Genomic DNA, 25,785 nt, shown 5'->3' on the forward strand with positions numbered 1-25,785 from the left:
ATTAATGTAACTAAGATTAGAGCATATCTTGCATCTAAATAATTGAATCAAAGGGTTTCCTTTTTTTTCTTCCTAATATTTTCTCCCCTTTCTTTTTGTTTTCCTTTTTCTTAGGATCCTCTTTGATATTTTCTCTGTGGGATTTTGGCAGCAGGTCTCTGTTCTGTGGGCTATGGCTCCTCACTTGGTTGCCAGCCCTGGCTCTGTCTCTGACCCCAGCCTTCAGCATTCAGGATTCCTCTGCTCGGGTCCCTGGTTCCTCAAAGTTCTTGCTGACTCTACGGGGTCCTTGTGGTCAGGCTTTAGACTTGTTCCTTTGCTGGTGCAGTGCTGGCTTTCCCTTTGGGCAGAAAGTGCTGACTGTCAAGATGAAGGTTCCATATCATGGTCCCTAAGGGTCTGTTTGTCAGTAGGCTTCACCAGCTGCAAAGACCCTTCTAGCTGTGGTGCGGGGTTCTCAGTAACATTAATGCTCTCCTTTAGGCAGACTGACCTTTTAGACTTCCTCTGAAGCAACTATAGCTTCTGGATATAGGAGCTTCATGATTACTGATCACCACTACTCTTGCAATACTTACAAAAAAAATGCCTGTGTGACAATGCTGAGAGATATGGTATAGAAGCTAAATCTAAAAAGAATCATGATCTCAAAAATTTAAACTTCTGTGTGATTCTTGAGTTTGAACAAGGTATCTCAGTCTTTAACAGATGCAAGGCACCTCTGAAAGCAGATATGTAGAAACATCAAACTACAATCTCAAAGAACCTAATTGTCTTTTTTGCAGTTATTACTTTACATGATTCTGACAATGTAGATTTACACCGCTTTTAAAGTCATTTTAGTCTCTAAGGTTGTCTAATTTTAAGTGATCTTAATGTATTGGAAATAACCACAGCCTAAGATTTTTCTGTATCACTTTGAAGGAAAAATATAATTGTGTTAGAACTTCTGATAATTGACTATACATTAGCTGTCAGGGTTTTTGGTTGTTTGCTTTCCTCTTTCTCTTTATCAATATAAGGAGATATCTTAGTGTTCAGAAAACTCTGACAGTTAAAATCCTTTCTTCCAGAAAATATTCTGGTATTCGTAATGAATAAAAACCCAGGAAAAGGTAGTTGTTTCTGCAAAAGTTATGTTTTATTCATATTGCAACAGTATTTTGCATACCAGGTCACACGAAAAGTTCCCTACAAATGTGTGGGCTTAGCAAATTTGAGCTCTCAACCATGTAATCTCTGTAGGAGGAAAGTTGTTAAAAACAAGTTTTCCTTCCTGGCACTTATGATTTGAAATCAACTTCCTTTTATGATTAATAATGAATTCCCTCTTAGAAACTGTGTTCTGTATTTCACGTGTTATAATACAAGTTAGATTGAGATATTGACTAATGACTTTTGTCAGAGGCAGTAAATGAAAATAGTCCCAGTCCTCAAGTTTTAATAACAAGTTTCTCAATACCCTTTTCCTAGGAACCCATTCAGTTTGTTCTGGTTGATTTCTGAGGGATGTTTTTCTCCTCTTTAAAAGTGTTCTCTTTTGAAATCTAAGTGCCAGTTAGAAAAATAATAGTTTAAATGTTAAAGAATTTTAAAATATAATATTTTGACTTTTCAAAAAAATCCTTTTAAATACAATTTAAAGCATTCCTGGATTTTATTTCAATCATGCCTTGTTTTGATCTACCATAATCTGTGTTTAAAGATGCTAATCTGAAAAAATATGTAGATCAAAATCCATATTCTTCCAAGTTAGTAATTTTGATTGATGTGCCTTCAGGCAGACACAATTGGTGTTTTCAGAATCAGGTGTTTAGCTGATGCAGCTAAAAATCTTGAGTGGATATCCATTCATGTGATATTGTTCCTTAAGAAAAAAAAAAAAAGCATATTAAAAAAAATATGTTTCAAGTGAAAACAGTAAAATTTTAAAGATAGAATTTACTTGTGATTGTTTTGTGTTGTTTAGGTTGTTGGTTTTTGAGCAAGTAGTTCTGTTACAAGGCAAGAGAAATTTTAGAATAACATATTTTCTTAGAATTAATAGGATGCATAAGCATATGCACTGTATACACTGAGGATATAAATGACTCAAGGGCAGCCATTTTTCTGTAATGGTCTTGATTTATGACTAAGAAAACCATAAATTAAATTTACACTAATATGATGAAATCTCAGAGAGACAGCCGTAATCATCATCAGCCTTAAGCACAGTGTTTGGTGAACTAGTAAAAATTGGGAACCCCGTATCGTCAATGAGCTTCCCTTCAGGCAGCTGTATCACAAAAAGATTTGAATCTATTTGATTTCTCTTGTAAATTTTGTATCTAATCCTGAAGGATACTATCAACACTGACATTAGTCAATTATTTCTGGAAGAAACAGATTCAAAATGCATTAGTTCCCTTTCTCGTGACATAGTAAGAGAAAATAATTCAAGAAGCTTCTGATGTTTTCTCCAACTGCAGCAAAAGGTCTGAAGATTTGCTGTAGGCCACTATATTTCATTAAAGAAGCCAGAGAGCCTCTTTTTTCCTGTGGTAGCTATTATATAATGGATATATGTTTTCAAATTGCTGAACCTAGTCCCTGTATTTTACAAAAGAACATAGTACAGTGAAATACACAAATGGAGCACTTAGTGCTATATATGATTATATCTATAAACAAAATATGACAATCATACTGCCTGTAGGGTATTCTTCTGCTCATATATAATAGTGCAGTAGGGTTCAAACTTACACTCCATCCATGTTTTCTCTCTGAAAATTGTTGAGGCTGGGATAAAAATAAAACTTAATGAGATAAGAAAAAATGTTTTAGATTCTTCTATTCTTCTTCTCAAAATTATACTGCAGTCTTTCTTTATTCAACCAGAGCTGAAAGTAGAAAGATACTGTTATGGTTTTTGGAAGAGTACTTAGGTTTTACAAAGCTAGTCCTGATCTTAGCATTGGTCAATAAGTATGACTCAAGATTTATTCTTTTTTACTGTCAGAGTCTTAGGTCAATATGAAACTTGTGGTCACTAAGTACAAATGCGAGGCTGAAGAAATCAGTCAACAGTAGGCTACAGTGGATGCAGACTGTAGATAAGCCAACAAAATACACAAACCATTGAACAAATTGGGGATTCTATGATTTCAAAAGGTTCCAGATTGTATTAATAAAGAAAAAATATTGCTTTGAGGTAGGGCGAAATAAGCTGAATACAGATATTGAAAAAACATTACATGATTTTGAGATGTGCTTGTAGTAGAACAGACGCTATTTCAGATGTGGCTGAAAATCAAAACAGCTTGTGGATTCAAGAGTCAATAACCTTAGAAGAACCCAAGAAGACTGGCAACTTGTCTTCCTTCTAAAGCTTTTTACTTTGTTGATCCTAATAGTTGTTTTATTTGTCTTTTTTTCTCAAAACAGACATTTTGACTACTTCTCTAGAGAAAAAAAACAAAAACAAAAAACCAAAATGCAAACAATAAAAAACAAGAACATGCAAAAAAGATAGCCTCTGAGAAAATATCCTGAGCCTGCTGAACCTGGATAACCATTTCTTCTTCTTTAAAATGATACCAAATTGCCAATGAAAGAGCCTCTGCTTGAGAGCTAGGATGAATAGGGATTTTTTTCCCAACTTGTCAGGGTGAGTGAAAATCAGGTTTGCAGTTCCAGGCTTGGCTATGAATTTGTCACAGGATTCTTGAGTAGATGGTAGATATTTTATAGTTTTTTGTGAACATCCTTTGTAAGAAATGTTACAGTTAGAATGAAGTGTTCTTTAAATAACCATAGCCGAATGGACTGCAGAGGTTTGTTTTTTGTGTGGTTTGGTTTTGGTTTTGTTTCTGTTTTGTTTGTGGGTTTTGTGTGTGTGTGTGGGTTTTTTTGTTTGTTTTGTTTTTGTTTTTGTTTTTCTTTTTTAATTCCAAAAAAACCCAGAAAAGATGCCATGCCATGCATAACAAATAAAATAAATAGGTTGTGTTTAAAATAATATTTATTTCTCTTTCCCAGTAGAAACAAGTGTGCAGTGACAAAACAATGAAAAATCAGGAGCTTTTACCAGAAGAGTTATGTATTCATATATAGGACTTTAGAGGAGGGTTAGCTGCTCCTTTGGTACCAGCTAATATTGTGACTTTTAGAACAGACCAATAACTGTTGGGTATGGAAGGTAGTTTGGATTACGCATAATTGGACACAAGTCTGTAGTGAATTGCTTTGTGAGGTACCAGTGTGAGGCATAGAGTATCAGCATGTTTCTTTCATTTTTCTCCTCTCCCTCACAGAAATTTATATATGTATTATAATTTGAAGACTGAGCTGCCCTTTAAACCTAGAAGGAAAATCTTCATGCTTAAAAACAAAATAGTAGATTAAATTATTTTAATTATTGTTCATTTGTGTTACAGAATGGAAGCCTACTACTAAATTAAAAGTCATGAAGTGGAAAATGAAAGGGACATTCAGTGGTTATGATATGATGAAAGAGAATAACTAGCAGTTAGCAGTACATTAGTATATGATTATTTATTCTATAATTTCTCTTCATTTTGCAGTAATATTAATTTCATTTATTTAAGATTGTCATCTAATATTTATCCAGGACTTTTCACTGTGGTAAATCCCCATTTACAAAATTGTATCCCTGGTTTTAGTGGTGATATTACAGTATAAGGCAGGGAATGAAGAATGTGTAGCTAATCTCATTGTAACTTTAGCTTGCAGTAAACAGATTTAGTGTTGAGTGGGACAACAGGATGTGCTGGGAATGACTGTATCAAATAGAGAGGATTTTAGTAACGGAAAAGCATAGGCAAAAAGTAGAGAAATGGCTTTGGAATGGTTAACTGAAATTTGTATCACCAGAGGCTGTTGTAGCAATGAACTCCTAAACTTGTGATGTAGTCCATCTGTTCTCTTCCCCAGTGCTATGACCTCAATAGAAGAACAGTGACTTCACTTTGAAAAGTATAGTAGCTGGAGAGAGTCCACCTGCAAGTGATGACAATGATCAGCCATCTAAAAGTTTGCCTGCAGGGAAAGGTTGAACAAACTAGGATTGTTTAGTCTGGAGAAGACTGAACTGAAGGGAGTTATGTTAATCTCTTTCAATATAGAGAAGATTATTCAGTTAAAGAACAAACTCTAAGTCATAGTTAATTTGGCTATTAGGAGAAGTAGTGGATTTGAATTACAGTGAGAGAGATTTAATGTGGACGTGCTGGAAAATTCTGATGATGAGCATAATTAAGTACTGGGTTGCATTACCTGGGATGCTGGGCAGTCTTCAACACTTCGGGGTGGTTGGAGCAGGTGAGCTCTACAGATAGATTTTGCAGAGTTGATTCACGGATGGGGCCAGAGGAGTACTCCCAAGATCTCCTTCAGCCATCTTTTCTGTCTTCTGTTTTCAGTCTTTTGTTAGTTTGTTTTGTTTGAGTTGGTAGTAATCCCCTCAAAGGTAGATTTCCTGTATTCCTTGGGCAAAAGCTCGGAGGGATACAGGCAACTGGTTTCCTGAGTGAATGCAAGACTCTATTTGTATTTAGCAAGAACTCTGTAAGAATGTAATAACAGATTAATTAGTTTACAAATTCGGTTACTTATTTAGGACCTTTTTTTTACATGACAGCTGTTTAATACTTCCCAAACTGATTTATGTTTGTTTATGTGGACAACAGTTTCTTATTGTGACACTGGTGATATCTTTTACCAAGAACTTCTTTCCCTACCATTTCTCAGAGAAGCATTTTCCCTGTAACCAAAAGCAATACATCAGCTCTACACATAATAATATTTAAAATGCATCATTAATTAACTAAAAAGTAGGAAAAGTATGATCATCAGCATTTCTTATTTACCTTATTCTTCTAAATATATAAAAAAATGGTTTCTTAAATAAGTATTCTGTAAAATTGAAAGACAATCTAAAGAATTTAGTTGCCATGAGAATACATTGAAATTTTTCTATCTGTCCGAGTTATGACTTTAGTTTTTCATTTGTGCTCAAAATATATAGTATCTGAAATCTTCCCTGTCAGATTTTTCTAGGCCTTTCATAAAGTTAACATCTTCTATACTTACATTACTCCAAGGACAAAGACACTCCAGCCTCTGAAGGCATTCTCCTCCATTTTTTAACTCCCCTTATCACTCTGAAGTGTCTTATAAATACCTGACTTTACTTCTCTTTGCTATAATTTAAGCCCAATATTTCTTATTTTATTATATTCAGTATACATTGAGCACATCATTATTTTCACATATTCAAAGACTGTTGTTTTACCCCCTAGGCTGTGTTGTTTCTTCAGGTTATGCAGCCTGAATTAGTTTAATTTAGTCACACATATGCTGTTTTCTAAACACACTTCTGATCTTTGTTGATTTCCTCTGGACTCCCTATTTGAACCTCCTTCAAACTGAAACACCGTGATCTTCAGCCTTTGTGAAGTGCTCTGGCTGAAGTCTCACTAGTGTAGAGTACAGGAGAAACATCATTTCACATGTTAATGAACGTAGAGGGGAAAGATTGTTTTATCAACCTGGATTTATCAGGATTGCAGTTGCCCTTTTTGCAAAAGTATGACATTGGTTCAACATATTATAATCCACTAAAGCCCCGAGATCTATTTTTATTCTGAAGACCTGATATCTTTCTGTCCTTCCTGATCCATATGGTGCTATCTTTTACTTGTTCCTGTTAAACTGCATGCTCCTTTTTTTTATTCAAACTTTCTGCAGTGTCATTTGGAATAAGTGTCTCAACCTTCAACATAGCTTCAACCTCTTCCACTGTCATTGCCCAAATCTGATCACTATATATTATATTTTACCACTCAAACTGCATTGAGTGGTTATTACAAGTACTGAATAACAGCAGACTAAGAATAGGCCCTATTCAGGCCTCACTCCGTACCATCTCTTCCATTCTGACAGTGAATCAATGAAAAAAATTATCTTCCCATAGCTTTCTGATATAATTTGCACCTGGCCCTTAGGGGCTAGATCTGTTTCAATAGGTTGCTTATGACTGAGAGTGTAATTTAAAGTAGTGTCAAAAATCTTTCTAATGTTAAGATAAATGACACCTAGCTGCTTGCCTCTCCACAATGCCTGTTACCATCTCACTGAAGGAAATGTCACAGCTCATTGTTGACAGATCCCTGTTGGCTGTTATTTGTCTTGTTTGATTTCTCTGTGTTTTTGAAATGTGTTTGTTTATTTCTTTAAGGATTTTTTTCTGTGAATTCAAGTTAAACTGAATAATTGATAATTCCCTGGCTGCTCCTTTTCCCCCCTTTTCTGAGCATAAGCACTAGGTTTCCCATTAGTAAGTTCTTCATACTTCCCCATAAAGTCTCAAGAGCTTTCTATCTCCTCAGTCAGTTTTTTAAGTACCATAGAATAAAACTCAATATGTTCAGTCCATATGAAAACCCCTGACTTCCTGAAGTACTCTCATTTTGAATATATTCATCTTTCTTTCCTTAGAAACAAGGACTTTTTTTTTTTTTTTTTTTTTGACTAAATGTGCTGGTATTTTCTCTAGCTTAAACTTCTTCCACATGCTTGTTTTGTTCCTGCCAGATCACTAAGTCTCTCCACAGAATTTTCAATTTAATTATTGACTCTTCATTCTAAGCAGCAGTATAGACTTGGCAGAGAGAGCTCTTCCCCTGCTGCTGAATATCTCAGTGTAAAACAGAGCCTGTTTTCTTCCAGTTCCAAACTAGTTCAGACATTTTGTATGTGATTTTGTTACCGGGCTGGAATTGTGTTTAAAGGGCCAGTGTGATTTTGTTTCTGTAATGCTTAAAATTCAAAATTATTGTAGTGGAAATATCTAACTGTTCACTAAGAGGAACTGGAAAAAAAAGGTATGGGCTGTTACAATGGAAAACCATCTTAAAGTAATGTCAAAATACGCATCTCGGTCATTAGGAATTTGCAGTGCTGTGGAGTAGAATGTACTACACATATTAACAGCTTCTTTTCCTAGAAACAGGTTAGACAAATATATCAGGAATGTTTTGGGTATAGTGGCTCTTTTCTTGAGACAGGGAAATAAACATGATCCCTATGTTTCAACTAAGCTTGTCTGTTACTCTGTCACAGTCAATTAAGGTACAAGGTTGCTGAGGTGAGGGCAGCTTTGCTCAAAATTTCAAGTGCTTCACTTTGCTGAAACACTGGTTAGAGGCTGAGAAACACAGAATCGCAGGTCTGTTTTCTGTTATTCTTTGAGAGATCAGTGATGAAGTTACTGCCTTTGTGTTTTCTATCTTGCTGCTGCTTATGCTTGGATGGAAAGCTCAGGAAAAATATGGAAAATTACCTTGCTCTCTTCTTCCAGTTCCCTCATTATAATTATTTTTTCCATAATTTCCTTAAAAAGCACCTGTTTGGAGGTATGTTACAGCTCATGGCTATCATGCTGACCAGTGTTACCTTATTGTAGTTAGGATGTCCTTTTCTGTATTCTGCTGATACTCTGCTTTCCTTTATCTTATGGTTTGAATGTGAATTGAGGCCATCATTTTTTCTTTCAGATTTGTACAACCCTTAGTGCAATTGAGGTCTTGGTCTGCGAGCATTATGGGAATAAAAATAATACATTGTTTCTGTATTGGTATTATTTTGTGGGAAAGGTTTTGAGAGTTGGAATGTAGAGCTATTAATTCTTCAGTTTCATACGCATAATGTCTTTTCAACTGATCAAGAAACAGGAAATAGATTAAAACATTTAAAATAATGGGACAGGATCAACATCTTTTTTCATACTGAACTGAGGCTTTTTGTGATTAGCTAATTTCTAGTTTTAAAATAATGAAATATTAAAGATAAGAAAAAAGGTGACAAATAATCTCCTCAAGTAATATTATATATGTGTATGGCTCATGCCCTTATGAGCATAACTCTACTGTAGTTGCTGGACTGATCTAAATCTGCTGAAGGTCTAGCCCAGTATATAGTCCCATATTTTTGCAGGCCATCATAGAGGTGTTTAGGGACAGAATTCTCAAGCTTTTTGTTTTGATAAAGAAATTCACATTTAAACCAATAGAATGATTAAAACAAGTGTTTAACTATTGTTTTCATTAAATGATGGGATTTATTCAACAAATTTGTCTTAATTTTAATTTTTTTAAAAATCCATATAAGATTCCTTTAAAGTAAAATGGCAGCTGTGCTCAGGCCCTTGTGTTACTTCTGTTTACTCTGACCTGCGAAGTGGGGGAGAATCTGAACACCATTGGGAAGAAAGACATCAAACAGATTGAAGGGAAATGTAGTAGTTATGGACCAATGGACTTGGGATGGGTCAACACAAACTTTAACTTAGGTAACTATAAATAAAAGCATCAGATTTGGGAGGAGCATGTTTGTTATGAGTATTAAAAGCTTCACGAAGAAATGTGATTAGTCAATTAAACTAGTGATGGCACGGACCTTGGGCAAAACTGAGAAGATTCACCAGGCACAAAGAGAGTGATGTTAAAATCTCTTTGCCAGAACTGGGCTCCTTTTCTTTTCTCCAAGCACTAAATTTTTTGAAGTATGCTTGCAGGCTATTTCTGCATGATCAGCTGCAGGAAGATAGTACTTCCAAGCCTTATTGTTCGAATGGCCTTAGTACTAGAGCTGGTCAAAAATTGCTTGACAAAAAAGGGCAATGGTAGAAGGTTTCCTTGCAAAACAGCATTTTCTTAAAGAAAAATCTAAATCAAACAAGTTGTGTTTGTCTGTTTTAATTTGAAGGTTTTTGGACATATTTAATGATTAGAAAAGTTATGGCACAGTTTGCTTTTGGTAGCATTTAATGACTTCACTCCCCATGTGTACATTGTAAGTTATATATGTAAATACTCATTAAAATCTCTCCAAGTTCATATCAGGCACATATAAGGGCAATGATGACCTATAGCTAAGGATACGTGATAGAGGTTGTCTGTGGGAAAATGGTCTGCATAAAAAATAGCATTGGAAACCTGATTTTCAGTCTGATCTGCTGATAATAATTACATATTTTCAAAATATAGACAATAGGTCATGTAAAGCATGTCCAAAAATCTGAGATTGTTGATATCATCTTGAAAAGGATATTTCTTTGTCATGAAATTATTAAGGAAATAATTGGGGGGGGGGTGGGAAGGTGGTGTTTGGGGCTTTTGCTTTGGTTTTGGGTTTTTAGTCTCATTTGCAAATAGAGACTATCTCCAGAATCAGATGCTTCAAAATCAATTGTGATTCATGCTTTCGAGAAAGAAAAAAAAAATCTTGCTTGTGTTGAATAGAAGTGCCCACTAAATTGCTGTAAAATTCCATCTGACAGGCATACGGTGGAGTAACAGTAGGCACTTACTTGATGATCTGCTAATCACTGTACTTCGTGCTAACCTGCTCCCCAAAACTGAGAATAAAATGATATTTTCTGGATATTCCATGCACATTAATAAGTTTGTTGTTTGGCAAACTGAACAAGGGAATACATTGTTGCTCCTCCTACCCTTGTACAAGAGGTCTGTTAGGGTCAGCATTTCTGTAGCCCATCAGTACCAACAAAACCTCAGGTAGAGAAAAGTAAAAGTAAAAAAAGTAAAATAAACAGATGCCAAAACATGTGAAGGCTTAGCATTTAAGACTGGGGTTTAAAGTCTGTATAGCACTAATAAACACTCTCTGTGGCCTATGGTACAGGGGTACAATTATTCCCTGTTTAAGGTTTCCACAGTATGCTTCTCTATGTAAGTATTCAGCAGTCATGAATTATATGACCTAACTCATGAGACTGGTTCCTTTGAGGTAAAATTACAGTCTAAGCACACTAAATCACATATTTCCATTGATACAGCAAGGCTAGTATTTAACCTTCTCTGTTTATGAGCAAAAGAAACTTTATATTTATTCACATCTTTCTTTTCTGTTTGTATGTATTACCTCAGAGCATCCTTTAATTATTTTACCCTAGCTGAGAATGACTTGTTAATATGGACAGACCATTAAAAATGGATTCTCTTAGCTTTAATAATTCCAGAGACTGGTGATATTGTAGCTCTGGGAAACTGGAGATGAAAGGAAAGTTTTTTGACATGCTGAGGAAGCACAGAAATGTTATTGATGTTTCTGGTACTAATTCTTTGAAAAATATTACTCAGTTTTAAAAATAAAAATTGTTTCAATCGAGCTTTCTAAAATATAACTTCTTCCTATGCAGAAAGCTTTCCAGACCTGAGAGACAGATATCATTTATATCCCTGCTTAAATTTCTTACTCAAATTCTAAACTTTCTTAAATGTCTCTACAGCTCCTGTCTGCATGACGGTTTTCCTCCAGCTAATTGCAGAGTTGAGATTTAAAAGAGTTAAATAGTTTGCCCAAGGTCACTGAGAAATTCTGACAGTGTCAGAGCCATGTAGGCTAACTCTAAGCTTAGAGACCAAAGTTGTTTAACTGTTCTGTAGCACTGCTTTCAAATAGTATACATATCGCCTTCATTCCTGTAGTCCAGGACATTTTAAATCTTACGTGAATACAAATCATTATACACACATGCATGTAAATAGGTATTAAAATTTAAATGACAGTAAATTTAACTGTGTTGTTTTTTCTGTAGAGAAACTGTATCATAAAGATGGTAAGTGTTGTGCCCAGGTGGAACTTTGGGCAGATGGATTCACAGTTAGGAGAAATCAGCTTTCCTTTGGGTTGTAACAGCAACCTGTGCTTCTGTCCCTAAAGAAAAAGAATTATTTTCCCTATAGTATTTCAGACTTCTCTTCAAACTGCTATTTGACTACTTTAATTTTCAACCAGTATGTATTAAAACCAAAGATATGATCCCATGTTCTTTGCAAAGTTCAAGGAATGTTTATGCTTGAAATTCTAGGATATGACATCTCAGTTGTTAGGAAAACATCTGTATGGGGTGAACAAGGTAAATTATTTACAGCAATTATGGCAAATTTGGTAATGATTGTGATTTTATGCTGCTGTCAACAATCTGGATTATATTTTTTTAAAAAATTTAAAACTGTATTTTTTGGCTTTGACTTATTTCTCATTTGCATATGCCTACTTAAATATTTGCAAGTTCAGTATACCCAGCTTTTCTCTAGAGGGATAAAAATCTGTCTGGCAGACTGAATGCAATGATCGTTATATTTAGATTCATAACAAATTCCTTTTAGTTGAACCAGTTTCAGTTTAATTTTGGTTTTTACTAGTTCAGATGACTTGACTGGACAAGGTACATAAGAGACTTGAACTGTTACTGTGAGAATAGATGCATTTGACAATTTAAAAAGGTAAATGTTAGACTAAATTGCCTTAATTCACTTACTTGCTATACTCCTCTGATGAACTTTTGTCAGAAGATAAATACTTCCAGGAACTCAAGACAAAATTAAGAACAACTCTTCGTGACAGCTGGAGGTGATATTTCAGTTCCTTGTCATTTTTATAGCTTAGAATCTGAATATCTATTGAAAGCCATATGAATTTATATGTGATAGCTTTGATACTTCTGAAAGTCTTGGCTAACTGACTACAAAATATGATGTTTGCATGACAACTCTAGTAGAATGCACTGCTTGCATTCCTCCTGTCCATATCTAGTATAATTCCATTGATTATAATTATATCCTTAAACACATATTTTCCATTATTTTTAACAAATATCTACCTCTGAAATCAGATTTCAAAAATGAAAATTCCTACAAGTGACAACATAATCAAAAACATAAAAATATTATCCACCAATGTCCTTGATATAAACTCTCTGAAGGCTGTCCAAGTGCCTTTATATTGTCACTGGCTGCTGAATCATGTAAGTGATAAATTATTCCATGATCATTTAGAATGGAAAACAGTGTGTTTTTGTGCACATAAATGGTTCAGGAATGATATGTGACCAACTAGCAGCATTTTTGAGGGCATTGCTAAATAAGTGTTGTTTGATTACTGGACGAACACAGTTGCCAGTAACGTGAATGTGCTACTTGTACTGTGTCATGTAAATCTCATCTTGTTTCAGCCTAGTTCTTCATCATTAAATTTTAACTTTATTATTAGGTATTAGAGGAAATTGTATTTTTAGTGTTCATGAAGGATAGAGGTGTTTACTTGATTGTGATATGAAATGGCATTTTGTCTGTATTTTAATGGTTTAGTGATCTGTAAATCTTAGTACTGCAAATTAAAGCAAATTGCAGCTCTGTCAGGCAGATACCTCATATAGAGATGATTTTTATGTCTATTTAAATAGCAGTGAAGCCATTCTCTTCTTGTATCATGATGCATTCCACAGAAAATGAGTACATGTCTTACAGACATGCTGTCATACTCTTTCTGATGTTTTCACTTGAGTAAGTATTAGAATAGTAGAAAATGGAACATTGGCTTAGGAGAATGTGAGGTTCTTCATGATAGCACATCAATATATCAGACACTCTCTAAATTCAGACAAGCTACTCAAATAAAATTAATAATAATGTTTAAACTGTTATTAATAATAGATACAGAGCTAGGCTATGCCAGTCTGACCTGCATGATGAATTCAGATACATTTAACAATGAACTTTGCCTTGTCATGTATCATACTGTAGTGAAGAGCAGCTATAAGATGTCACATGAAAATGAAGGTGGCAAAATAAGTCTTCTAGAAACTAAGTTTACCTAGGGCTACTTAATAATCTGAGACTCACACAGCCTTAGCGGAGTCTGAGCAGTATAAAGACTGCTGCAGACCCAGATATTTTGATGAAGAGTTGCAGAACTTGTTCATTCTTTTTCAGTGTCAGAAACCTCCTTCTTTTCTGTCTTTCTTTTGTCTGGCTTGGGCTTCTTTGTCAGTTTTTTTCCCTCATGAGAATTTTGTTCAAAATGTGTGCCTAAAGTTAAGCTCCCCTGAAGTCAGTTTTGTAACATTTGAACTTCTAGATCACTTTGGGGCAGGTTTTCCAAAGTGTTTAGATTGTGAAAAATGCAGATGGAAGCATAGTGGGATTTTCAAAAGCACTTAGATGAGGCACTTAGCTCCCATATAAATTAATTAGCTGGATTGAACAAGTTCCCCTTGGTACTTTTGAAAGTTCCACTGCTAAGTGTTTATGTCTACATAAAAAAATATGATTTTCAAAACAGGCTGAGCTTTCAGCAACTCCCTTTAAAGTTTATGACTACTATATGTTTTCAGCTATTCTGAAAATTATACAATGTCCCTGGCTTTATGTTCCCAAATGATCGTCCTTTGCTTTCTTGCTTCTTAACAGTTTCTACTATCATTTATTGTCTAAAGTTAATCTCAGAGAATAAATGGGATCAATAGTATTGTAACCTAAGGATCAAAAAATAATTACACAGTTGAATCTTCTGCACAGGTTTGAGAAGTCATGTCCCTTGGCACACACATTCAGTGGCTCTAAAAAATGATACAGCTTTAAATCCATTGTTGTGATTATATCTCATACTGGATTTCCTTATTACATTCATATTATGCAAAATAATAGCTAAAAAATACATTACAGGCAAAGAACACTGCGGGTTATGAATAGCTGGGAATGAACCAGATGACCAGAAGTAGCATGACATTTCAGTCTTTAATTGCTGCATATACAGAAACCCTTAGCAGACCTGTTTGGATGTAATAAAACGAAGCAGTGCTTACTCTGAGGTAGAGATTCCCCTGCTCTTTAGTCTGCCTCTGTTATAGTAGTGTCTAAGTAGCAGTCTAAGGGTGTACACACATTTTGGTTTGTACATGCATTTTGGTTTCAATCAAGAATATGCTCTTGAAATGAATCAGATAATTATCCCCACTCAGCAAACCTTGCTGTGAAGTGGGTCTCAGGCTATGTGAACTGGGTCAATTTGGCTGAAATGAAAACAGAAGATGTTTTTCAGAAGGACATCTCATCTTTAATCATTACTGGGTGTTAAGTCCACTGAACTATGGCAAACTTAGTTCAACATAATCCTCCTTCCCTGACTCTAATTTCAAATTCTGACCAATGTGATCATCAAGTCCTCAGACCCGACACCTTTGCTCCAGAGATTGGCCCTTACTATGCCATGTTGCTTATTATTGAAGCTATAAACTGAGTTGTCAGGATAGTTGGGTTCATGGGAGCATCCCTTCTTTGCACCCGCTTCCAGAGTTAAAAATCCTACAATACCACAATTTTCTCAGATCTGCAAGCATATTATAGAGGATCTCTAAATTCAAACACGGGCCATCGTTTCTTGGGAATATGTCTTTTCTTTCTTGTTAGGTAGAAATGAAACATAAAACTCATGAGGAAGAACTCATAAAGTTTCTGTTAAGAGCTTTTCCAGAAATGTAGGTCAGCCTAAGTGTAACTGCAGGATTTGCATAACTTGTATGCCTTGTAAAATGTACCTGTACCAGCCATTCATTCTGGTTATTCTCTATGTTGATTTGGATTTTTTTTATGCTTTAAGAGCCCATTCTTGTTTGAGTTCTTCCATTGGTAACAGCTAATAGTGGTTATATTCATAATTAAAAAAAAAAAAAAAAAAAAGAGACTCAGGTGGTTTACCTTGTGTAGTTTATGTGTCAGATGTACTAGAATGAAAAACATAATATGAATCTTTACCAGTGACTTTCAGAAATAGGAATTTATTATCTCTTGTTGCCACTGAGATGCATAACCTGAGGCATTCTAAAGTTTTACCAACCAGGAAGAGTTTTTAAGCATGTTTTTAGTCAATTAAACCACCATCAAGACAAAAGTATGTGAAATCATAAATAGCTGTATAGTAAAAGGATATTTTTTCACCTTTTATTCTTTGTTAAAGTAGAAACTCTGAAAGACATAGGGGAATTATGTGTATCTATCTGAACTATGGATTCACAATACAGTAAATGTGGCTTTAGGTTGCTTAATGCCAGATAAGCAACCCTGTAGCCTCATGGTATTAAATGCTGATCTGGTATAAACTCACTGTCTAGTATAACCTCACTTTGCTGGTTCAAATGTGTTTAAAAAATTGGGCACCTTAGCTTTATTCTATCGGACTTTCTGCCAGATCAGATATTGCCTGTCCATGCCATTCCAAGTGTATGATGGATCAGGTGTTGTGCACTCTCCTGTTGATTCTGTGTTATGTGCTATAATCTGGCAAATATGCAGTACTGTTCTTTTTTGAGTCACCCCAAACTTATCCACAGATCTGGATTAATGACCGTGGCCTCCTGTTTCCCCTATTATCATAGTATCTGACTAAATCACAAGCTTTGATGTATTTATTCTCCTAACAACACTGTGAAGGAGAATATGTCTTTGCTATCACACTGATTTCATCATAACATGTTTTCTCTCTTGTCTAGTAGATGAAACAGTAGGGGTTATGCAGGCTTTGAGAATTTCAGTGATTAAAACCAGGGGATTGCAACAGAGGTGGATATTTTCTTAGAGTGTCAAGTGCTCTGCTAGGGCTCTTTCAAAGCTGTGTCATGCAACTGGGTTATTCTTATCATTTTTAGGAAGCTAATTACTTAAATGATTTCCTTTAGATAGTCACCAGATGCTGCATTTTGTGTAATTATCACCGTCCTTGATATAAAGTATGGCTAACTTCTGTAGGTTCAGAACCAATCCAAATCCCTCTGAAGTCCTTGAGTGACTCTGGGGATTCACAGAGCTGGTTGTATAAGTACATTTCTTGTCTCCTCATTATTGTGTGCTTCGTTGTTCACCCCCTTGAGTGGTGTAAAAGAGCAAAGTCCTACACTGAGCAGAAGCATGGACAGCGGAGACAAAGTGCCTGGCTGCTTGTTGCTGCTTTATTTACCTTGTGTGGTGCTGTAGCAGGTGCTCCGTCTTTCTGAGGAAGGTAAATGAGGCTGGTAACATTACATTGTGATTTTCTCTCAAACCTATTGAAAAATTGCTGGAAAAATAAACTGTTAAGGCCACAATTATCCTCTGTCCTCATTCTGTCCTCCTCCAGAAGGAATTGAAAACATTCCTGACACGTGAAGTTTTATTATTGCTGTTTCACTTATAAATAAAGCCTCCAAAGGAAACAAAAGTGCTAAGCGCTCAAGAATAAGGCAAGTCCTTTGTTCTTGAGTGCTTACCACCTACTAAAGGTATGAGAGATGGAACATGGGAGCAACACTGAGTGATTCTGGTGCTTACAAGTAACTCTTTGCTCCTGGCACTGCTCTGGTTCACTCAGTGTGAACCCTGGCAGAGCATGGGTTCACTAAGGGTGGGCTAAGCAGAGTTAGGACCAACCTGAGTGACAATTTTAAGCAGGAGATGCTTTAAATCCATGACTTTCCTATTCAGATGGAGGGCATGTAGGAAGAATAGATAAGTGGATGAAAAAAAGTATATTTTTTTAATGCGCTTGTGTGGAGAAATCTGGGATTTACAAAACAAGAATGCCCTATGTGCATCTGCTCTGTACTACAAAAAGATCCTTGGACTTTTTAAATCAGGAAGACTAAAGCAGCAGTCATGACATCTTTTCCATTATTATTCAGAAAATGATATATACTCATTTTTATCTTCTAGAAATATAAACAAAACACTTATGTACATTTCAGGAATTATAAAGTGGAAAAGTATAAAATATGCAGATTTGTGGAAGAGGTGGCATCACAGATCTTTTTTTTTTCTGGCATTATTTGTTCAACCAGAGCTGATGCAAGGAAATTTTAATCTATTTTTTTACTGTACCAGAAACTTATTTGAAACTCGCATAGCTGTATTTTGTAATTAAACGTTTGAGAACTATTGGTATTTATATTTGCATGTGATTAACGTAAAGCACTTTGGATGGGGTTTTTTGCTTTTAAACTGGCCTGGAGTCAATAAATATCTTTACAGACATCAATTTGGTCAACAGTAAAGAGGTAAATAGAAACTAATGACACTCATCAAGCCTGTGGCATGAATGATTTATTGGATACAATCATTTAACACTTTCATAAAGTCAATACAAGGGAAAGAAACAGGTTTCTTATTATGGTAAACTGTATTTGTACTGTCAGCATGTAGTGATTTATGACAAACCTGTGGCCAGGATTAGGGTATTATAAATGGAGGAAAATAGAAGGCTCATTAATTTTTTATACCCACAGGTAGAAGACATGCAGTGGGCTAATAGAGAACGCACTCATCCAGCATCTGTCTGCAGCCTGCCCTGTAAAGCGGGAGAAAGAAAGAAAACCGTGAAGGGAGTGCCCTGCTGCTGGCACTGTGAGCGCTGCGAGGGGTACCATTACCAGGTGGATGAATTCAACTGTGAACTGTGCCCAATAAATAAAAGACCAAACGTCAACCGCACAGATTGCCAGCTTATCCCTATAATCAAACTGGAGTGGCATTCTCCTTGGGCCATCGTGCCCGTCTTCATAGCTATTCTCGGCATAATTGCCACCACCTTTGTGATTGTGACATTTGTTCGGTACAACGACACACCAATCGTCAGGGCCTCTGGACGGGAGCTCAGTTACGTGCTTTTGACTGGGATTTTTCTCTGTTACTCCATTACTTTTCTAATGATTGCAACTCCTGATACAGTGGTCTGCTCATTTCGAAGGATCTTTTTAGGCCTTGGCATGTGTTTCAGCTATGCTGCCTTGCTTACCAAAACAAACAGGATTCACAGAATATTTGAACAAGGTAAAAAATCTGTTACAGCTCCCAAGTTTATTAGTCCAGCTTCCCAGCTGGTGATCACTTTCAGTCTCATATCCATGCAGCTTATTGGAGTCTTCATCTGGTTTGCTATTGATCCACCACATACCATTGTAGACTATGGAGAGCAGAGGACACTTGAACCAGAAAATGCCAGGGGAGTTCTCAAATGTGACATTTCAGATCTTTCTCTCATTTGTTCCCTTGGATACAGTATTCTCTTGATGGTCACATGTACTGTTTATGCTATTAAAACAAGAGGGGTTCCAGAGACCTTCAATGAAGCAAAACCCATTGGATTTACTATGTACACAACCTGCATAATTTGGTTAGCTTTTATTCCAATCTTTTTTGGTACGGCCCAATCAGCAGAGAAGGTAAGTGATAATAAGTTTACAAATCAAATATTATCCTCCTCTTATATTTGTCTCACAGTACTTGTAATACTACAATATTTTCACTATTACAAATGAGTAATTCTTAATACTAATTGCAAATAAACTCTCAGAATTCACAGATAATAAAATATATCATTCAAAATTTAGATTTCCTATGTTTTAACACAAGAAATTGAATGTGGTTGTGGTGTGGCTGGCACAAAAATGTTGACATTTTTCTCAGTATATCCTTAAGTTACTGTTTCTTCAAATGTTTATTATTACCATTCAGTGATGCCCTAGTCTGTTACATGAAGCACTATAAATCTTTGTTATCATCTGCAAATCTGATAGAAATAGTTGCATTTTAAAATTCCTAGAAGATCGACTTTCATTTGTCAAAAATAATGAAGAAGAATGCCTGGGCAGAACAAAAAAGAATTAGTTTTCTATCTGGTTGATGCACATAACTTAAAAAAAAGAAAAAAAAGAAAAAAAAAAAAAAGGAGTGTATGATGTGTATGTGAAATCAGACAAAGCATAATCCATTGATTATTCTCTCAGATCAAAAAGAAAATATTTTCCGAATCTTTTAATGATAAATTTAATGCTGCATACTTGGATATCTGTTATTCTTTGTTCAACTGGTATGGAACGTTCTTGATATCGGTCGTGATGGGCAGTACAAAACGCATCAGACATTTAACTCTTCTCTAATGGAAAGGCAGATGTAAATGTCGATTGTGTGAGTTTTTATCTAGCTGATAGTGGACAAAATGACAAGATAGGTAGGAAAGAGCAATAATACCAGCATTAATCTTCAAAACTGAAAATCTATGAGATTTAGAAAATCTTAGAAATAAGAAATTGAAGTAATCTACCTTTTATATAAACTGTTTCCCCTTCTCTTCTAGCAGGTCATTTTTATAATGTTTAAAAATGTACATATATATTTAGTTAATTTAATTGGAAAAGTCAGCATGTGCTCAGTTATAATTGTGCAAGGGTTTGACGTGTCTCTGGTTTAGGGGGCACTCTTGTCTGCAGAATTAGAGAATAAGACTGTACAGCTTAATAAAACACCTACTAATTCAAGCAGAGGAATTGTATGGGGGATTGAGAATTGCAGAAAAATATTTTTCTCACTAAAATTAAAGTAAGCAGGCTTGCTGAATTGGATCAGGCTTCATTTCCTTGGCTTTTTGGATTAAGTCAGGGGAAGTGAGCACTAAGGTAATGGCATATCATATATACAGTAAGTAAAGATAAAAGATCCTGTTTGATATAGGAAAACATGTTAAGGTGAACCGTATTTACATTCTGACTTTTTGTACATGCACGCATAAGTCAGAAAAATACTTTGTTATATAAATGTGGGGTATGTTTTATTTTAACAGCTTGGGCCAGTCAGTTTTTTATCAAGTATCTATAACAAAATAAATGTATTTCTGAGTACTGAAGCACAAAAAATATTACTTGACTGGTAACTACACAGTGATTTTTGATTTACACCATTGATTCACCCTAGCTCGTAGTAAAGGATGATTTTGTTTTCACCTCTGAAGATAAGTGAACACCTCTTTTGCATTTATTTTATGAAGCCCAAGACTGAATACACAAATTATACTAAATAGCACAGCTTCTAACACTAAATTTCACTTGTAAGTTTCTCTTTTTCTTTTCCTAAATGATTTGTTATTCTTCAGATAATGACATTCAGGAGGACAAAACCCAAATTAATATGCTAATACAGTAGCTCTGTAATTCAAATAATACTTTTTGCAGTGTTTCTTCTTTTTGCTGCAAATAAAAACATATTTCCACACTGAGTCTTATAGACATCATCATAATAGCTTGTGGATTCATACAATTAAATTGCTTGTTTGAATAGGACAAAAATGTAATATCTTAGTCCACACATTTATACATCATCTGAATAAATTCAGTTACTTGTAGGTTTCTCAGTTAATGCATAACAACAGAAGAAGTATTTTCAAAACAAACTAAAACATTATAGAATATCTTGCCTGAAATTTGGTATTATGATCCTTTTGTATGATGGAAGAAATGAAAGAAGATAAACAGACTTTTTTTTTTAGGTGTTTACTTTGCAGTTGATTTTAGAATCCTGAATTTTTTTATTTTTTACGGCTTGAGTTTGTTCAGAGAACTGAGCAATAAGCTGGGCCAGATAAAGTACTGTTTGAAAGCAATGGTTCCTTTTTTTAAATGTTGACAGTAATAAAATTTAACACAGCATTCATTACATGTCAGATGTCCTTCCAACTAGCAATTCCTTGAACTACTAGTTTTATACATATTTCTGTTTGAATAAAGAGTAGTTGAAACTTCTCAAAAATGTTTTGAGGAACTTCTGTTTTTCTAAACATTAGTAGTGCTTACAACAATAGCAGAAGTCATCATGCATTATTTGGAAAGCAAGTTTATATTTACTTAACTATTCCATGAACACAGGTTAAGTAGAAAGCATATTGAGAAGTTTTTTATTTTTATTTCACTGTCAAAATATTTCCACTGATTGAAAATAAGGACCATTGGTGCTAAAAACAGGTGTCTAGATTCAAAACTCATAGCTAATCATGGAAAGGTTACCTTTATTTTCAGTGGCCTTGAATCAGATCCCAAAAGTGTAAATTTACTAAGACATTATGGATAGAAACTGGAGGAGTATAAACCTGTACGGTGGGCACAAGTCCATAAATTGAGTGTTCAGACTTCAAATATGCATGATGAAGGCCATGTAAATAACCATAAGTGCATTACTGTAGAGAGACTGTATCTTATGTGTTCTTGCTGTGAAGTACAGAATGGGAAACTCATCTCTCTCCCTTGTGCATGTGAGGAACCTTGGGTCTCCAGCTGGTTAATACAGCTGAGTTAAATGCCTGAATTTGCATGTTGTGACACATCCGTAAGAGAAAACATGGTAAAAGTTAAGGTGACTTGGCAAGACTCAGTGAGAATATGTTGATTTATAGTCTTGACATTTGTAACATTTTTAACAGCCCTTTATAACAGATGCTGTTTCTACACATATTATCTCAGTTTATGTATAAGTTTAAACAAATACAAAAATGAAAAAACTATTCTATAATATTCAAGAAATTAAAAATAAAATATATATGGAAAATTAACAACAGGTTAAAATATCAGTCCAAAATAAACTTGTATAACCCAGACTTGGTGGCTTTTTTAGGGCTTCATGTTTATTGTTTGTCCTTAATCAAAAAGAGTAGATTATAAACCCCTGTGTTTTTAAAGATGCCATATTTAGACTGTAATTTTTACAGATGTTCCCAAGGAAAAATAGGTGTTGATTTTTTTTTGCCTAATTAATTATTTTGTCAGTTCATGATCAAGCCTGTTTTGACAGCTGCTTCTTTACAAAAGGAACCTACTACTAATAGTTAAATTATTCCAGTGCATCATTGAAGTAAATAGAAAATGTGACCCTAAGACATAAGATACCAATTTTCTAGCACTTGCATAAATGTCAGTGAGGTGCTTTAGAAGAAAGGGGTGAATATAGAATATAGACTTCATCTGTGTCATGCATGTTTACATGGCAAAACACTGGAAGTACTAGGATCATCTGGAATAGAGATGTTTAAAATGTCATGAATACTGGAATGTTACAGAAAAAGAAACAGTGAAATTAGCTTAGTGATTAAAACATATGTTTGATGAACCTCTGGGTAGAATTAAGTTACAACAGCAGACTGCACAAAAACCAGCTGAGGATAGATGGCTGTCTAAATTACATCCCTATTTGATAAACTAAGCTTCTAAAATTTCTTTATTTTGCTAGTTTTGACAGGTGGATTAATTATGTTCATTTACTGATAATAAAGACATAATTTATTTTATTAACCTGGAAATACTGTTTTGAGTGAGAAGAACACTATTTGTTCTCCATACTGTAAAAGAGAAGAGGTTGCGCTTTCTGCTAAGGAAAGAGGACCATAGGCAACACCGAAGGACTTTTTTCCTTCTCTTCCCACCGGAAGCACTTGCAAGGTTTAATCTAACAAGGCAGACAAATTTTAAAATACTTCAAATTATTCTGAGAAGTTTGGTCTCTCTTTTCATAGCTGCAGTAAAGGCAAAGCAAATTTAAAGTATGGCAGAAATCTTCCCATAAATTATTATCGTTATGATCTTACTATTCCAGATGTTTTCATCTGGATTTGCTAATCATGTTATGGTTATATCCAGCTGTTAGTGACAGTAAAAGAAGACAAGAACACTTCCAAGAGTATCTCAATATTAATTTGACCTGTAACCTGCTGTTGTAGTTGTCAAGTAGAAGCTACCCGGTTCTCAGTTTGAGGGAGAGGTAGCTCCATCGGTCTAGTAAGATATGCTATTTATATTAAAAAAAAATAAATAAAAAAGTTACTAGTAACAATTCAGGTAGAGACCCACTGCTTCCCCCCACATTTCTACAAAATTTAGACAACGTTTGTGTGTGTGAGTGTTTATGTTATGAATTCTTGGCTAATTCCATTCCTGTGCCTGTAAGAAAATAAAGCATCTCAATGATGCCTCAGGCTGTGTTTTAAGGAAGCAGATGGCACCAAGCCTTTTCTTTGCCTTGAAGCACAATATTCCAGTTCTGATCATATTCAGAGATTTAGCTCTGCAGGTAGTCCATGCAGCAAACATCAGAGGAAAAATAAAGGCAACTTATCATGATAGTATTTCTTCTATTTTATCAATAATGTTTGGCTTGATTAAACAAGCATCTTTAGTGCCAACACTGTGCAGAACATGTGGATTAATCCAAGGGATTTTTGGAACAGTTTCTAATTTTCATTCTTATGGGATTTGAAGTTAGAAGCCTCCCAAAGTGATACTTTCCAGAGTTTATCACTGTTCAAAACTCAATTTCTGTACTATTGCTGATTTTTTCATAATCTTTAGAATGTAGGAGGACATGCTGGTTTAAAAAAACCCGAACTATTAGTAACTGAATATTTGCATGTTTAGGAATGTAACAAATTAGATAAAATTAACCAGATCATCTGATAAATATGTCGTCCTTCTCATTGGAAAGTGTACTTTAAGAAAGGGCATGCTTTTTGTAATGTTTTATCACTCCACATTTTTCCAAATGTAAATACGTAATGCCATAAATTATTTATAGATCTGATAATTTCCTGGGATTTTTTACCTAATCCTCAACAGAAATTAAGACTTCGTTGTTCTCCTGTAAAAGCAGAGTGGGAAAGAAGATGTGAATAAGAGTTAGACTGAATTACAACTTATGGCCCAATCCTCCTACTCCCCCTTTCCCTCTGCAAGGGAAGTGCCTCACTCCTTGGTTACCCCTAAGAAAGCATGGTTCTCTCCAGCTGATGAAGATATTCAGTGCAGTGCAGGCCATGAACATTGCTGAGCCTGCCCATCAGCTGAACAAAGCAGCTCCGTAAACCTTTTATTCCTTCCCCAGCCTTCCATGAGCTGGTGCAAGAGGACAGAAGGATGGTCATATTTCTCTGGTGGGTGCAGCTGTGCAAATTGCCACATTTTTATGCTAATTCTCCTCTCCTCTCATTCTCCTGATGAGAAACCAGTTAAATATGGTGACCTTTTTTTCTTTCAAAAGTAACTTTGTGGGAAGCCATTCCACAAGATTTTCTGAGGAAAAGCTGCCCTGTTTCTACCAGAATCACAGATGAAAATTATGGAAAAAGTTCATTAGCTAATAACTGAGACAAAAATGGGTCATTTAAAATCTTGTTGGTGTTTAGAATGCCTTTTTTTTCATTTTGACCTTTTCTATCTTTTTGAGTTTAAAACTAATTTTGAAAGTGAAGCACTTTTGAAGTTGAAACAGGATAATTTCACGACTTTTAAGCTGTTCTCACTTTCTTGAAGTCAAAAAATATCTGAACTGACGGTTAACTGTAAGACCAGACTTGTACCAAACATTTCCAACTGCTTTTAAGAAAGGTGCTGACTTTTTTGGAAATTAAACTATACTATAATGTAATTATCAAAACTGCATTAAATTAATAAGAAATCAGATGGGATTACTGTAGTCATCCAAGTCAATCTCTTTTGCAAAAAGATATCTTGAGCTCTGTTAACTTAGACGCTATTCAGGCTCATTTTCATAATTTAAGATCATAACATTCCTTGCAGGGTTGTCACCTGCTTCCCTATTTAGCATCTTCACTCCAGAAGTGAATGATTAGATGAAAAAGAGGTAAGGCTCCCAAGTTTCTTCCTGTTCTTTTGAGGTGAAATGCATCTGCAAGGGTTTGCTGAAGGGAAAAGGTGCCTCTGCTTCTGCCAGCTCATTAGGTGTAGGTGTGACCTGCCTGCTTAAAGTACATGAGAGCCACAGGAAAGATTTCTCTCAGTCTGTCCTCCTCACTCAATAAAATCTTGTGGAGGGCTGAATCCAGCTACTTTTGAAAGTGCTAGCTTTTTTGTTCTTTAGATTTTTTGTTATTCACCATAGTGTGTACTCAAGTTTCAGCAGGTGTTTTTGCTGAATGAAGGGCTTAGTGCAAAGCTAATGCATACATAATTTTAAAGACTGAACTTTATTGTTTTAAGATATGCCTACAGTCTTTAGGTTGTATATTTCATTTCTCTCGTTACTTTAATGTTAATTAGTTCACTAGCATTTCAAGTATGTACACTGAGCACTGATTTTAATTATAAGGTTATTAGGATGTATCAGGAAGAAAGAAAATGCC

General features: G+C 35.1%; 1 protein-coding gene across 1 annotated transcript in view; it reads left to right on the top strand.

Annotated features, from left to right (window-relative positions):
* The window catches only part of GRM8 (glutamate metabotropic receptor 8), a gene marked incomplete at its 5' end in the record, with an annotated part of 339,943 nt that overhangs the window by 272,465 nt on the left and 41,693 nt on the right, over nt 1-25,785 (top strand). Inside the window, one exon of the mRNA XM_080342389.1 lies at nt 18,119-19,054. Coding sequence (XP_080198515.1) covers nt 18,119-19,054 — 936 coding nt within the window. The remainder of the gene's footprint in view (nt 1-18,118; nt 19,055-25,785) is intronic.

The sequence above is a fragment of the Nesoenas mayeri genome, assembly GCF_963082525.1.
Source record: "Nesoenas mayeri genome assembly, chromosome: 1".
Taxonomy (NCBI): domain Eukaryota; kingdom Metazoa; phylum Chordata; class Aves; order Columbiformes; family Columbidae; genus Nesoenas; species Nesoenas mayeri.